General features: G+C 48.9%; 1 protein-coding gene across 2 annotated transcripts in view; it reads left to right on the forward strand.

Moving 5' to 3' along the window:
- The window catches only part of GRHL3 (grainyhead like transcription factor 3), a 35363-nt gene that overhangs the window by 1832 nt on the left and 19878 nt on the right, over positions 1 to 13653 (forward strand). For both annotated transcript variants that reach the window (XM_067724184.1, XM_067724192.1), the window contains exons 2-3: positions 10083 to 10269; positions 13008 to 13069. In XM_067724184.1, coding sequence (XP_067580285.1) covers positions 10083 to 10269; positions 13008 to 13069 — 249 coding nt within the window. The remainder of the gene's footprint in view (positions 1 to 10082; positions 10270 to 13007; positions 13070 to 13653) is intronic.

A 13653-nucleotide genomic window follows, 5' to 3' on the forward strand; every position in this document is an offset into this window, starting at 1 on the left:
CTGCATTTCTCCTCCTTAATGATTTGAGTTTGAAGTCAGAACTCCTGACAGTAGAGGCTTCTCCGGTTGGGGTGGGGTGAGGGGAACCTGTGCCTGCTGTGTAATTGCTGGCAGACTCTGAAGTCACCATTAAAGATTACAATGACAGTGTCTCAGTGCCTGGGGGCTCAAGTGCCTTTACTGATAAGGGGGGTTGAGGGGTGGAATCCGCTGCTTGGCTTGCAAGTTTTGAGCTCCTGCTGCTGCTGCATTCCCCCCAAACGTGTAGAATTAAGAGGACTGGTCCTAGCATCCATTTTGATCCCGACAGAAACACCACCTCTTGCTGGGCCTTGGCGTAGTAGGAAAAGCCGGACTTGCACATGACTCTAAACTCTGCCACTTAGCAACTTCAGGGTCCTGGTGAATCTCCTTCTCCTCTCTGACCCTCAGTTTCCTCCTCTGTCCAATAAAGATTATAAACACCCACCTGGTCAGGGAAACAGTGAGCTCCCGTATGTAGGCCAACCGGCCCGGAGGAGCAGCTCCATAAACGTGAGCCCTATTACTAGGCCACTTCGAAGGCCGGCGCTTGAGGAGCATGGAGGCCAAGGTGGTGGAGTTAAAAGCCAGCTCGAGGCAGCTGGTGGGGGGAGCGCACGGGACTTTTATGTGGACGGGCCGGGAGCATCTGCCAGCCTCCAGGACTCCGCAGACCTCGTGTACCTCCATCCCGCTTTCCTGGGCGCCTCGGGGGGGCTAACGCCGGTCGCAAGGGATCCTGGGGCGGCGAGGGCGCAGGAAGTCGCTGCCGGACGCCCACTTCTCGCGGGAAAAGAGCTCCCAGATGGGCGACGGGCCCCAGCCTGGCCGCCATGTTTAGAGTCCCATCTTTAGAGTGCGCGAGGGCCTACTGGGTGCCTGGCCGGCTTGCACTGTCCCGTCCAGCCCGTCGAGGATATGAGGGGATTAAGATTAAGTGATCAGCACGTAGTAGATCTATCGAATGGACGAGAGAGAGGGAAGTGAGCGAGGCGCGCCAGGATTCCCCTCTGCAGCCCCGCTCGGGCCGCAGTCTGGGCCCCCAGCCGCCGTCTGGAATCATCTTCGTCCCCGAAATCTTGGAGAGCAGAAGCGGAGGGTGGGAGGGGGACCCGACCCATCCACCGCTCCACCCAAGCTCCGGGAGCGCTGAGCTCCAGACTGCCTGCAGCGCTGAAAGAGTTAACTAGGAACGCCTCCCGCTGTGGTTTTGTGGTCGAAACCGTGATTGCCAGGAGCAAATTTTTGTCGTGCACGAGGTGTGTTATTAAAAGTCGGAGCTACGCTGCTGGTGAATGAAAAGTTAAAAATCCTCGTTAAGGCTGGGCTGTAAAACAGGCGGACTGGGCCCCGGTCCGAGAGATCCCTCGACGACCCAAACGGCGGCGGTCCCTGCCACTCGGCCCGCTGCCCTCGCCCAGGAGGCCCGGTCGGTGCCTGGAGCCAAGAGGGTCGTCAGGGGTCCACATAGAGGAGGAGGAGGGGGAGGAAGGGCCGCAGGGCTGAAAACACAAATAGCATACCCTAAGCGCCCTTCGGTTAGAACAAAAATAACAGCCAAGCCTTTTCTTGAGCGCTGACTCCACAGCGGACACAGTGTCCGGTACTTGATAAATACATCATCTCCTGTAACCCTCCCAGCAATCCACTGAAGGATGGGAGTATAAATTTAAGGATGAGGGGATTTCAGCTTGCCCCAGGCAATATCTTCCCAACATCTCACTGAAGAGCTGAGATCTTACCAGGGGCCACAAGGATGCCCACACCAATGTGCTACCCTGCTTCCTACCAGCACAGATGTTGAAAAAAGACTAAGAGTTATAACAGACTGCTTACCAGTGCTTATTTCTGAGCAGAGGAATGCAGGTGAATTCTAGCCTCTGCTTCTAATTTTTCTATATGTTCCATATTTTATATACTGTGTTTTACAAATGTGTTACTTTTGAAATGAGGAAAGGAAGGAAAGAGAGTCATTATTTTTAAAAGAGAGAATTATTGGTTCACCTAATTAAAGAAAAAACGGTGTTCTCAAAGTGTGGTCCTTGGACTAGCATCGTCACCCGGGAACTCCTTAGAAATGCAAATTCTCAGGCCCACCCTAGACCTACTGAATTAGAAACTCTGGGGGTGGGGTTCAGCAATATGTGTTTTAACAGGCCCTCCAGGTGATTCTAATGCATGTTCAAATTTAAGAACCATTGGGGGCTTCCCTGGTGGCACAGTGGTTGAGAGTCCGCCTGCCGATGCAGGGGACACGGGTTCGTGCCCCGGTCCGGGAAGATCCCACATGCTGCGGAGCAGCTGGGCCCGTGAGCCATGGCCGCTGAGCCTGCGCGTCCGGAGCCTGTGCTCCGCAATGGGAGAGGCCACAACAGTGAGAGGCCCGCGTACCGCAACAAAAAAATAAAAATAAAAAAAAGAACCATTGGCCTAGAAGACCTGGCAGAGGATTGGAAGGCAGGAGATTCCCAGATCTACCGCTGACCTACAGTATAGTAGCTGAGTAGGCAGGCTGAGAGCTTTGCTATGGGGTCACACCTGTGTTTGAGCCCAGCTCTGCCGTGTACGGACTGGGTGAGTCCGTAAGTGTCAGTTTCTGCATATGTAAAATGGTGATAACGCCCACCTCACGGCATGTTTGAGAACGAAAAGGCACAAGGCCTGACGCATAAAATAACTTAGCTCCTTTCCTTCCCTTGTCTTCCCTCCCCTTTGTGGAACTCAGCTTTTCCATTTGTAAAATGGAGCAAATAATCCTGGCTGGCTGCCCCCTTCTTCTATTGCTTTTGCCTCCTTAAAAAGGTCAGAGCAACTGATCTAGTGAAAGTCTTGAAGGGAAATTCTCTCACAAATATTTGATGTTATTTCACTGGGCCTTCCTAGGAGGTCAGCAAGAATTGAGAACTTTTGAGGGTGGGGACAGCATGATATTTACCTTTATGTCCCAGTACCCAGCACAGGGCCTATTCAGCAGAGTGAATGAATGAATGAAAGGATGTGGTGCCCTGGGTCTAGAGGTAGATTGCAACTTCTTTCACATCTCAATTGAACAATAGAGGAAAAAAATAGGAAAATTGGACAGGAAACCAAGAGGAGAATATAGCATGAAAGAAAAATTCCCATCGAGGAAGGGATTTTCAAAGGGGAGAAAGTGAGTTTGTGGTATAATTAGAAAATGGCATATAATTAATTTCCGTGCAAGTAGAGGTGTTGGCTGGAGCCTGATGGCTCTCAGTCAGCTTGCCCACCTGGATCCAGAGGATGAAGCTGGCAGTGCGTGCCCCTCTTTATCTGGGACTCTCCAAGCATCAGGTCTCCTTCTGCCGCTAGTAGAAGGAGAGAGTGAGGTTGTGAGTTGTCATGCAGTTTTCTGGGGGCTACCCCACAAAGTGAGTGTTAGTAGTAATAGTTCATGTTACTATGTGCTGGCATTGTGCTGATCACTTTGCCTCCATTATCCCATGCCTCCATTATCCCATTGCATTTTCCAACAGTAATACTTCACAAAGTTCTAAAGATTAAACAAAACGATGACTAGAAATTGTTGGGCCAGCACCTGGCACTTAGTAGGCCCTCAGTGAACAATAGCTATCATAATAACTCTGTGAGGTTAGTGCTCTCATCGTCCCCCATTTTTTTACAGGTAAGAAAATTGAGGCACAGAGAGGTCAAGTTGCATAAAGTCACACAGCTAGTAATAGCAGAGATGAAACTGGAACCCAGATCAGCATAGCTCTGGGGCCCACCCTGTAACTATTAGTTCACACTGCCTCATTCAACTGGAGTCATTGTAGAGCCATGCCCTAGGCGCTGCCATTTCCCAATTGAGGCCCCCAAGTGAGCCCCAGCATGTGATAAGGCACATTTCACAACCTGTGCATCCAGAAACCAGATGGGCCACTGTCAAGCACAACAGCCCCGGAGTGCTCCTGTCATGCCCAGGGAACACCTTCCATGCGGATGACTGAAAAATGATTCCTCCGTGAGCAGCGGCGGCAGGGCCTCCCTGTGGGTAATTAGTGAATGTGATTGATCACTGCTGATGAGGCTGGGTGGCTCACAACAGGGTTTGACAAGTCATTGGGTGTATCTGGGTGTCAACACCCAGCTCAGGCAGCCCCTGGAACTCTTCCTCCTCAGGCTGGAGGGAAGTGGGGCCCAGGTCACTGGATCTGTCCTGTGTCAGGCACCTCCTTTGGTGGGGTTTGAGGCTGCCCCCTTGGTGGTGAGTTTTCTTCCCCCATCTGTAAGATTGAGTCAGAGGCCTTACTTTTCCATCTCTGAATTATTGAAATGCCTTTGAGATAAGGTAGTGATTGAGCTGAGTACTGGACAGGAAGCTAGGAGACTTGAGTCCCAATCCAGTTCTGTGCTGTGTGTCCTTAGGCAAGTCACACCTGCTCCCAGAGACTAGATTTCTAGGGAATTCTCTGGCGGTCCAGTGGTTAGAACGCAGCTCTTTCACTGCTGAGGGCCTGCGCTCGATCCCTGGTCGGGGAACTAAGATCCCACAAGCTGCGTGACACAGCCAAAACAAACAAAACTAAAAAAAAAAAAAAAGAGAGAGAGACTTGATTTCTAAAGTCTCTGCACCCTAACTGGAACCCCAAAAGTGTCAACTAATGGCTGAGACACATTGACGTACTCTCACTGGGAGTTTTAAGTGGCTCAGCCAGAATGCAGGGAGCATTGGAGTCTGAAAGGACTTGGGATGAAACCCTACTTCACCACTGTAGGCATTTCACCACTCCAGCTTCTGAGGAGGCAGCCTTGTGAAGGTTCTTGATGATGGAAGACAGAGACCTCTATTCTAGGCCTGGCACCATGAGATACCAGCTGGGTGGCCTTAGGCAAACCAGTGGCCTTCTCTGTGGTTCATTTTATCCTGCTATCAAATGGGGATAGTCATACCTTCTCTCCCTACGTTACAGGGGCGTTGCAGGATCAGAGGTGATGACAAATGTATGAGAAGCATGTTGAAAACTATAACACGCTATGCAAATGTGAGGGATTATCAAATCTCAGACTTGAGTTTCCTTCTTAATGGGCTGGCCTTCCTTGAAACAAGGCAACATATGCAAAAAACCTGGCTCACACCTGTCACACAGTAGGCAGACAAGCTCTGGGAGCTGTCCCAGGCTTCTGCCTTTGTCTTGCCTTTCACCTGGAAAGTCCAAAATCCTCCCCACCCATCTTCACGCCCCTCTCCCCCTCCACCCCTCTCCTCAGCCAACATCTAGTCATTCCCCAAAGTTTAGGCAGGTCAGAAGTCCTCCTGCTTCTTTCCTTCATAGCTTTCTTCACCTGATAGTAGCTGTCCATTTGTTTTTGTGGTCACGTCTGCCTCGGCTGCCACTAAAATGCAACCTCTATGACAGTAGGGATCTTGTTGTCTTGCCCGCCTAGGACAAAGCCTGGCACATAGTATAATAAATACTGATACATTTTATTAAAGTGAAGCATAGATGGTTAGGTGGATGGATGCCACCCAGATTTATTGTTTTTTCCCCTCTCTTCTACATCCCTTCTTGGAAACTAGTGGTTGGTGGAAAAGTGACTAGTCATGGAATTAGATTCCAGGAGTCTCGCTTTGTAACTCACTCAGCCAAGTCCCCTGGAACAGGCCACCTAACGTCTCTTTCCTTTGTCTATTTCCTGGTCGTAAAGTAGAGATAATAACATGTCATGTATGTCGGGAGGCTCCACGAGATAATGAAGGTGAAAATCGAGGCAAGGGGTTATTACACTGTCTCTTTTGTTTTTGATGTGGAACCTGGTTCGCAAACAGGAGGCTTGGAGAGGATGTTGGTTTAAGAGCCTCGGGCAGCGTCTCCGCTTTACTTTCATTTGGGGGTTCTAAGAAGATGGTGATCATGATGACGGTGATGATGCCAGTTATCTACTAAGTGATGGTTCTCTGGCAGGCTCTGGGCCAAACACATTTCTTATGTTAATGTACTTAATTCTCCCAACAGCCCATGAGATTATCCCCACTCTAAAGTAGCCAGCCCTGGTAACTCCATCACGTGACTGTGCTCTAATTTTCTTCACAGCACTTATCACTAACTAAAATTAACTCATTTATCTACTTGTTTACTGTCTGTCTTCCCCAATTAGATTGCAAATTCCGAAGGGAGAAGAGCCTTATCTGTCTTGTTCTTGGCGGATTCCCCAGTGCCTAGAAGAGTCCCTGACTGGCACACCGAAGACTCTCAATAGACCCCATTTAACAGATGAGGAAGTAGGCTTGGAGGGGCTCAGTACCTGACCCAAGGACACATGGTTACTCGGGTCTGTCAGGCTATGACCCTGTTGCTCCTTCCTCCCATGGTGCTACAGATTCTTCTGTGCTGCGGCCTGGTGGAGACCTGATGGCTAGAAGGCTGCCCAGAGCCACTTCCTCTCCCTATACCCTCCTCCCCCGTTCCCCTTTCACCTTCTGACGGCTGAGGAGTTTGGCCTTGGACAGGGACACCAACAGAGAGTTTGTGGAGGCCCTCGGGGAAGGTGACCACGTAGGTTCCAGTCAGCTGGTTTCCCCTCTTTGTTCCGGCTCTGTCTCCCACTAGTAGGGCTCCCTCCTTCCTGGAGCCCTTTTCACATCCTTACCCACTGGACCCTCAACTCTCAATTCTAACCTTTAAGAGAACAGGGAGCCAAGAGTTTTTGGATCCGTGTTTGGCACTGAGTCAAGGCTAACTAACCTTATCCATAGCCAAGACTTTCTAGAAGCCAGATGCGTAGTCTTGGAACGTGACGCTGATTGGTAGCAAACTTGGGAACCAGGACTCTAGAGCTCCCAGCGCCCGGCCAGAAACTCTTCCACTCATCACACTTCCTCACTCAGTCCCTCTTGTCTTGTATGGGTGGGAAGTCCCTTTCTGTCTTGCAGTGGAGGATTGGTTCAGTTTATTCCAGAGGAGGGGAATTGCCGGAATAAAAGAGGCATTTGAAAGGAGACTAGCATGGGGTTAAGAGCTGCGTCTTGGAGTCCAACAAGTCCAGGTTCAAGGTAAGCCTCTGCCACTTACTAGCTGAGTGACCTTGAGCAGGTAATATCACCTGAGTCTCAACTTCCCCTAAACCTATTGTGCAGAGTAGATAAGATGATGCAGAATAATAGGTGGAACAGTGTCTACCTATGGTAAATTCTTGAGGTATGGTAGCTGCTGTGTATCAAGGAATCAGACTTTGGGATCCCAACAGGATGGATTGGAGACCACTGTAGACCAGAAAAACCCTCCAAATGAACAGCAAACATTGCCTGTCCTTTCGTTTCTGATGTGACTTTACCATTGTCTTCTAAAAATTAACTTTTGAATAGGGTAAGATAACTGATAGCTCATCAAAGCCGATAATGGTCATTCCACCAGAGTCAGCAAATTGGGGCTCCAGGCCCAGATCTGCCAGTGACTTTCAGGGTGACCATGTCTTGTACCACGTTGCAATCCTTTGATGTCTAGCTCCAGGCTGGGCCAAGAGCACAGTTTGTTTTTTTTTTTTTTTGGCGTATTACTCCTTTATTAGAAATTATAAATGAGGAATTATTTCAACACCTGAAGACCAAACTACAGCATAAGATTCCATAGGCTCCAGATTTTTGACATTCTGGAAAGAGTGTCCTGTAAAGTATATCCTTTCCGTGGCATGGCAACACCATTCTTTTTGTATTAAGCACTTGTTATGTGCCAGAGACAGTTTTAAGCATTTTTCCTGTGATGTTGCACTCAATCCTCATCATCCTACATGGTGGGTGCTTTTATTAGACACATTTTATAAACAAGGAACAGTGCTAAGCACTGGGATTCCTTGTTGACCCAGAGAGTGGTCCACCAGGCCTGTCCCTGTTTCTCCTGTGCCTCCTTGGTTTAGGAGTTCCGTTTAGGCTGATACTGGGAGGGGTTGGGGGCAGCCACCTGGGCTTGCTCTGTAAGTTCCTCTAACCCCAGGCCCAGGAGGCAGCTGGAGGGGCCTTCTCTCGCCTCTCCATCTTAAGGCCCTTGATTTATAGAAGCAGAAACTTGAGGTGTGCCTCCCTCTACATGCCCCTGGAGCAGGAAGGTTTCTGTCATCTCTCTTTCCTGTGTGATAGCTCCCTCTCCCTCCCTTTCAGAGCCCAATACCCCACACCCTGGGGCTCAGTGAGATGGGAGACACTGCCCTGGAAGAAGCCCCTGGGAGAGTGCCACCCTCGGCCTGTCTGGGTGTGGCCTGGCTGCTGTTCCCATTCTGTGTCTGAGAATGTAGGCTTGAGCTGCCGGGCAGCAGGAGGGCACTTCCTGTGGTGTGATTTGTGAAGGTCCTTGCCCACCCACCAGTCTGCCACAGTGCCTGCAATTCCACAACTAGAGCATTTTTCTGTTGTGGTAGGGATTGCCCTCTTGCACTATGGTAAAGCTGTGTGGCTTAGTGGAAAATGTGTGGCTTTGGTGCTAGACAAGACTGGGTTTAAATCCTGGTTGTGTCATGGACTAGTTGGGTGATTTGGGGGCATTTTCTTATCTCCTCCAAGTCTCGGGTTTCTCCATCTGTGAACTGCAGCAAATGATCCTTACCTCTGAAGTTCTTGTAAGGAGCAGCGCTGATGAGTGGAAAGGGTTCATATATAGTATAGTAAATGGAAGCTGGCATTATTCCTATGTCTCTAACATTAGAGAATCTATGACACTCACCTAGAAAGGGGGGCACCGGGGCACCAGGATACCAGTCTCAGGAGTTCTCTTTTCTCAGCCTGGCTGTCCCCAGCTTCTCCCCTACCAGTATCCTTCACACATTCTTTGCTCTAAAGTGAACATAACCAGAACTTTCCCACCTCTATGCCCTTGCTCATGATTAAGAGCATGTTCTACACCAGTGATTCACAAAGTGTGGTCCCCAAACTACCAGCATCAGCATTACCAGGGAACTTAGGGGTGGGGCCTGGAAATCTGTGTTTTAACAAGCCTTCCATGTCATTCTGTTGCAGTGGAAGTTTGAGAACGCTATTCTATATTACAGCATCATCCTGCTCAAGCTTGAATCCCCTCTGGGCCACTCACTAACCCACTAACTGGGACCTTGGGCAACTCCCTTAACTTCTCAGAGCTTCAGTTTCCTCATGTATAAAATAGGAAAAATAATAGTACATGCCTCACAGTGTTGTTGTGAGAATTAAATGAGATAATCCATGAAAAGTGCTTAGCTCAGTGCCTAAAACATGGTCAGTGTTCCGTAAAGATTAGACATTATTTTCATCATCATCATCATTAATCTGTATTATGTTCCTATTCCTGGGACACTCACCCTACATATCTGAGTGATATAATCCCCCGTGCTGAGGGTTCCCAACTAAAATGTCTGCCTCCTCCAAAGAGGCTTTCCTGATCTCTTGCCTTTGAGCCTATGTGGCTCGTATTTGTCCAAGTGCTCAGCGCAGCGCCCAGGTTCTGCCTGCCTAGGGGTGCCCTGCAGCGTTCCACTCCAGTTCCTGGCATCTGAGCAGCTGCTTGGGCACTCTACAATAAATGGTGATCTGAAATGCCATTTCCCAAGACCAGGTTCTGCCTATGGGCTTCCTTGCTCTGGCTCTTTCTGTCCCTCACCACACTCTCTAAGTTGAAATGATCTCCAGCCTTCTGTGTCTTTCTCTGTCTTGAGGAGAATTTCATCAGAAGAACTCATGCTGAGTTACCTGGAAATTTTATTCTTTGCAGCTTGTCATTGTTATTTCCCATCCTTGTTACACTAATTCCCCTTGAATAAGTATCTACCATGGGAGCATTTTACTGAATCTTCTCTGAAGCCTTGCGAGGTTGGGATTACAGTCTTCATGTTGTAGATGAGGGAACTGAGGCCCCAGGTCTACAGCTTCTACATGGTAACATTTGGTGGTGACCCAAAGCATCTGGCTCCAGAGTTTGGATACATTCTACTGCTCCATCTGCCCTATGATGACAGAAGAAGCAGTTTCAAGTTTTCAAGGCTGGTAACTCTCTGAATTCCTGGGTGTTGCTCTGAGGCTGACCATTCGCGGAACTTCTGCTGGGACAGCCTAAATTTGACCTTCCTTATTTGCCTTGCAGTTTCAGATCTGTACGGCTGCTAAAGAACGACCCAGTTAACTTCCAGAAATTCCCCTACACTAACGAGGATGAGGCCTGGAAGACCTACCTTGAAAATCCCTTGACGGCGGCCACAAAGGCCATGATGAGAGTCAACGGAGACGATGAGAGCGTTGCAGCCCTGAGCTTCCTCTACGATTACTACATGGTACATTTGCCACCTCTGGGCATGCCCCCCTCTAACTGACTGTGTGTCTTTGCTTTTAGGCCTCATGGCTCACTAGCCCACCATGACCACCCCAGCCCCTCACCATGTTCTTTCACACCTCTGGGCCTTTGCACATGCTGTTCCCTCTGCCTATACCCTCCCCTTCCCCCTAGCTAAACCGTACTCTCAGCTTTGGGCCTCAGCTTCAATGTCAGCTCATTCCACCGGAGGTGAGGAAGGCTTTCTGGGGTCTCCCATTCTGTGCCTCCTCTGGGCACCCTCAGCAACCACCATCCTTTTCCTTGAAGCTATCCTTAGAAACTTGCTGTTTGTGCATTTGTTCCTCCATCTCCCCCCTGACACTGAGCTCCTGTAGGGCAAGAGTCATGTCATGATCATTACCGAGCCCCTAGCATCCCATACTGCCTGCCACACATTGCTCAATACATATTGATTGAATGGATCAATGCCTTGGCCTTACACACCACAGCAATACCCCCAACCTACCATCTTCTTTCTGCCCCTGTACCTTAGGTCATTCCAGTTGCCCTGTCATCCCCACCTGCCTATTCTAACCTCACCACCTAGAACATGCCTTTTGCTCTTGAATCCATTCCCTTCTTTCAGGGCCCTTCCCAAGGCCCACCTTCTCTTGGAAGCCATGCTGCCACATCACCTCTCCCTCTCCTGAGTGTCTCACTGTCGTTCATACCCTCGCTGCCATTATATGCATTGTAATACCTCCTGACAGACCATCTTTTATTGTTCTCTAATTGTTTCCTGGGCCTTGGCCTTGACTCTGGGAGACTTTCAGTTCCTGAGAACAGGAATTAGGCCCTCTCATATATGATGAGTGTGCTTAAACCTGTCAATAACCACAAGTACATAACACATGACATCACCCCTCTTCCAGTGCCTGTGCCAGACATTGCTAATGGATTACAAACTGTATTCTCACTGAGGGTATATGAGGACACAAAATCTTTTCCAACCTAGTACTCCAGGCAGCCACTACCCATCTGTCTGAATTGTCATACAGCAAACTTTCTTACTCTTCCTAGGCTGGGTTATTGCTCCAAGAGACTTTCCCAGATACCAGGCTGGGGGACATGAATAGCTAAATGTTGTGATAACTGAATCTGAACTTGAAGATTTAAAGCCACCTTGTAAATAAGCCATCAAATTCACAGGCCCAAGAAGTAGTTTATCTATTCTACTACACAAAGGAAGGTAAACTCTCTGTAAATTCAGAGGCCAAGGGGGGAAGTGGCCTCAGATATGAGAAAGCCCCAAATTATCTCTCTGGCTTTGGTTCTCATCCTGGAGTAGTATGGTTACCCTACCTTACCTTCTCCCCAGCAGACTGATAACATCCTCATAGCATTTGATGGAAAAGAAATTGGAACTGACTGCCTCAGCCTGGGGACATGGTAGGAGCCAGAATTCTAGGTCTGAGCTTAAACTCCAGCCTGGGATATATAGCTTGAGGTTGGGCCATAAAATAAAATCTAGCAGCATCTCCCCTGGGCAAGAGGCCATTCCCAGGGCCAGAGTGGTGGGGACAGGCTCTGAAGGTGACGCTTGCAGTGGTTTATTGCAATATAGTGTTCCGGTGAGATACACCTGGCCCCCTCTTCCCATCCCAGAGCATGTTAGATTCAGAGCAGCACTGTGTATAGTAAAGACATGATCTAATGGTGTGGAAAGAGCACCAAGTTGGGAGTTCGAGACCTGTTCCTACCACAAGCTGGCAATGTGGCTTTGGGCAATATAGTCCTAAAGGTGACCACTTACCATTCCTTACTGAATGCTGGTTACTGTGCCGGGCACTCTTCCTCATGCTCTTCCACGGGGTGAGGCTAAGAACCCAGGCATTGGAGTCACTAGGCTGGGTCGGAGACCTTGTTCTGGCTTTATTGGCCTCAGGGAGAAATGACCTGGATGTTCTAAGATACAACAATATTATGATCATAAACATGAAAGGTAACATTTACATAGTCCTCTCCACGTGTCAGGTGCTGGTCTAAACACTCACAACAGTCCCAGGGGTTGGTATTACTATTATTATTCCTGTTTTACAGATGAGAACAATGAGGTGCAGAAAGGTTAAGGGACGCGCAAGATCACACAGCCAATATGTGGCAGATCTAGGAACTAAACCCAATAAGTCCACACTCCTAATCACTAAGATGACGGAGCCTCTCTTGGCTTCAGTTTCCTCATCCATATAATGGGGATAACATTAGTAGACATCATAGAGTTGTTATAGGGATTAGATTAGAGGACACAGAGAAGGCACATAGCACAGGGTCCAGTGCATAGGAAGTACTCCATTAAAGAACAGTGAACATTATTTTTATTAATAAATCTTCGCAATCCCTTTGAAGTAGAGTTCATAATCCCCCACTTGACATATGAAGAAACTGAATCTCAGAAAAGCACAGTCATTTATCCAGAGTCACACAACACTTTTAAGTGGTAAAGCTAGAACTTAAGCTAGGCCTCCTTGACTCCAAATTCCATGATTCCTAACTGCTAATCTTGGGGTACTTCTCCCCACTCTGTAACTTGGGGCTCAGACTAAAAGATGGCCTGACAATTCGAAGGACTGGTGGGTTTTCTCCCAGTGACCAAGGTAGCTACCCTGCCCGGCCAAGTCCCCCGCAGGGGGTTGAGGCTCCTAACAGCCAGATCTTACCCAAGAGCTATGCATAAATCCTTGCTTCCTCTCCTCTCAGGGCCCCAAGGAGAAGCGGCTACTATCCTCCAGCACCGGGGGCCGGAACGACCAAGGAAAGAGGTGAGGCTCGCCGGCGCCACCATCTCTGGCCCTTTGCCCTTCCCCACCCCCACCTCTAGGCCCCTTATCCCCCGGGCACAGGAGGTACAGTCCCTAGGGCCCACCGTACTCTTAGGGGCCCACGAAGGCATTGTAATCTATTTTAAAGTCAGAAGAAAACAATGAATATGATCCAACCTGGGTTATATTTGTATTTATACCAATGCAATTGTAAAAGGTTTTTTAAAATATTTTTATGGAGGAAGGGATCTATGAAGGCAAAAGAGAGTAGGGCCCACAAAATCATAGTGAGACCTTGCTTGAACACACAGACACACACAGACACACACATATCCTAGGTGCCTGTAGGCCATGTGAGCTGGAGTTTACTGAAAACAAACTTCAAAGCCATAGTAGTGGAAAAGCCCTGATGGAAGCTTTTCTGTCCTAGCTCCAAAACCCTCCCTGCAGCCTCAAAGGGAGGGGACACCTATGTTCCTGTATTTCTTTCCCTTGGCTCTCTTGGGCCTCTGCCTGGCATTAGTGCCTCGGGGCACTGATGTTCCTTTTCTTGTAGAAAGCAGCCCAGGCCGTGCTCATGGCCA

Source organism: Pseudorca crassidens, chromosome 2, assembly GCF_039906515.1.
Source record: "Pseudorca crassidens isolate mPseCra1 chromosome 2, mPseCra1.hap1, whole genome shotgun sequence".
NCBI classification, from domain to species: domain Eukaryota; kingdom Metazoa; phylum Chordata; class Mammalia; order Artiodactyla; family Delphinidae; genus Pseudorca; species Pseudorca crassidens.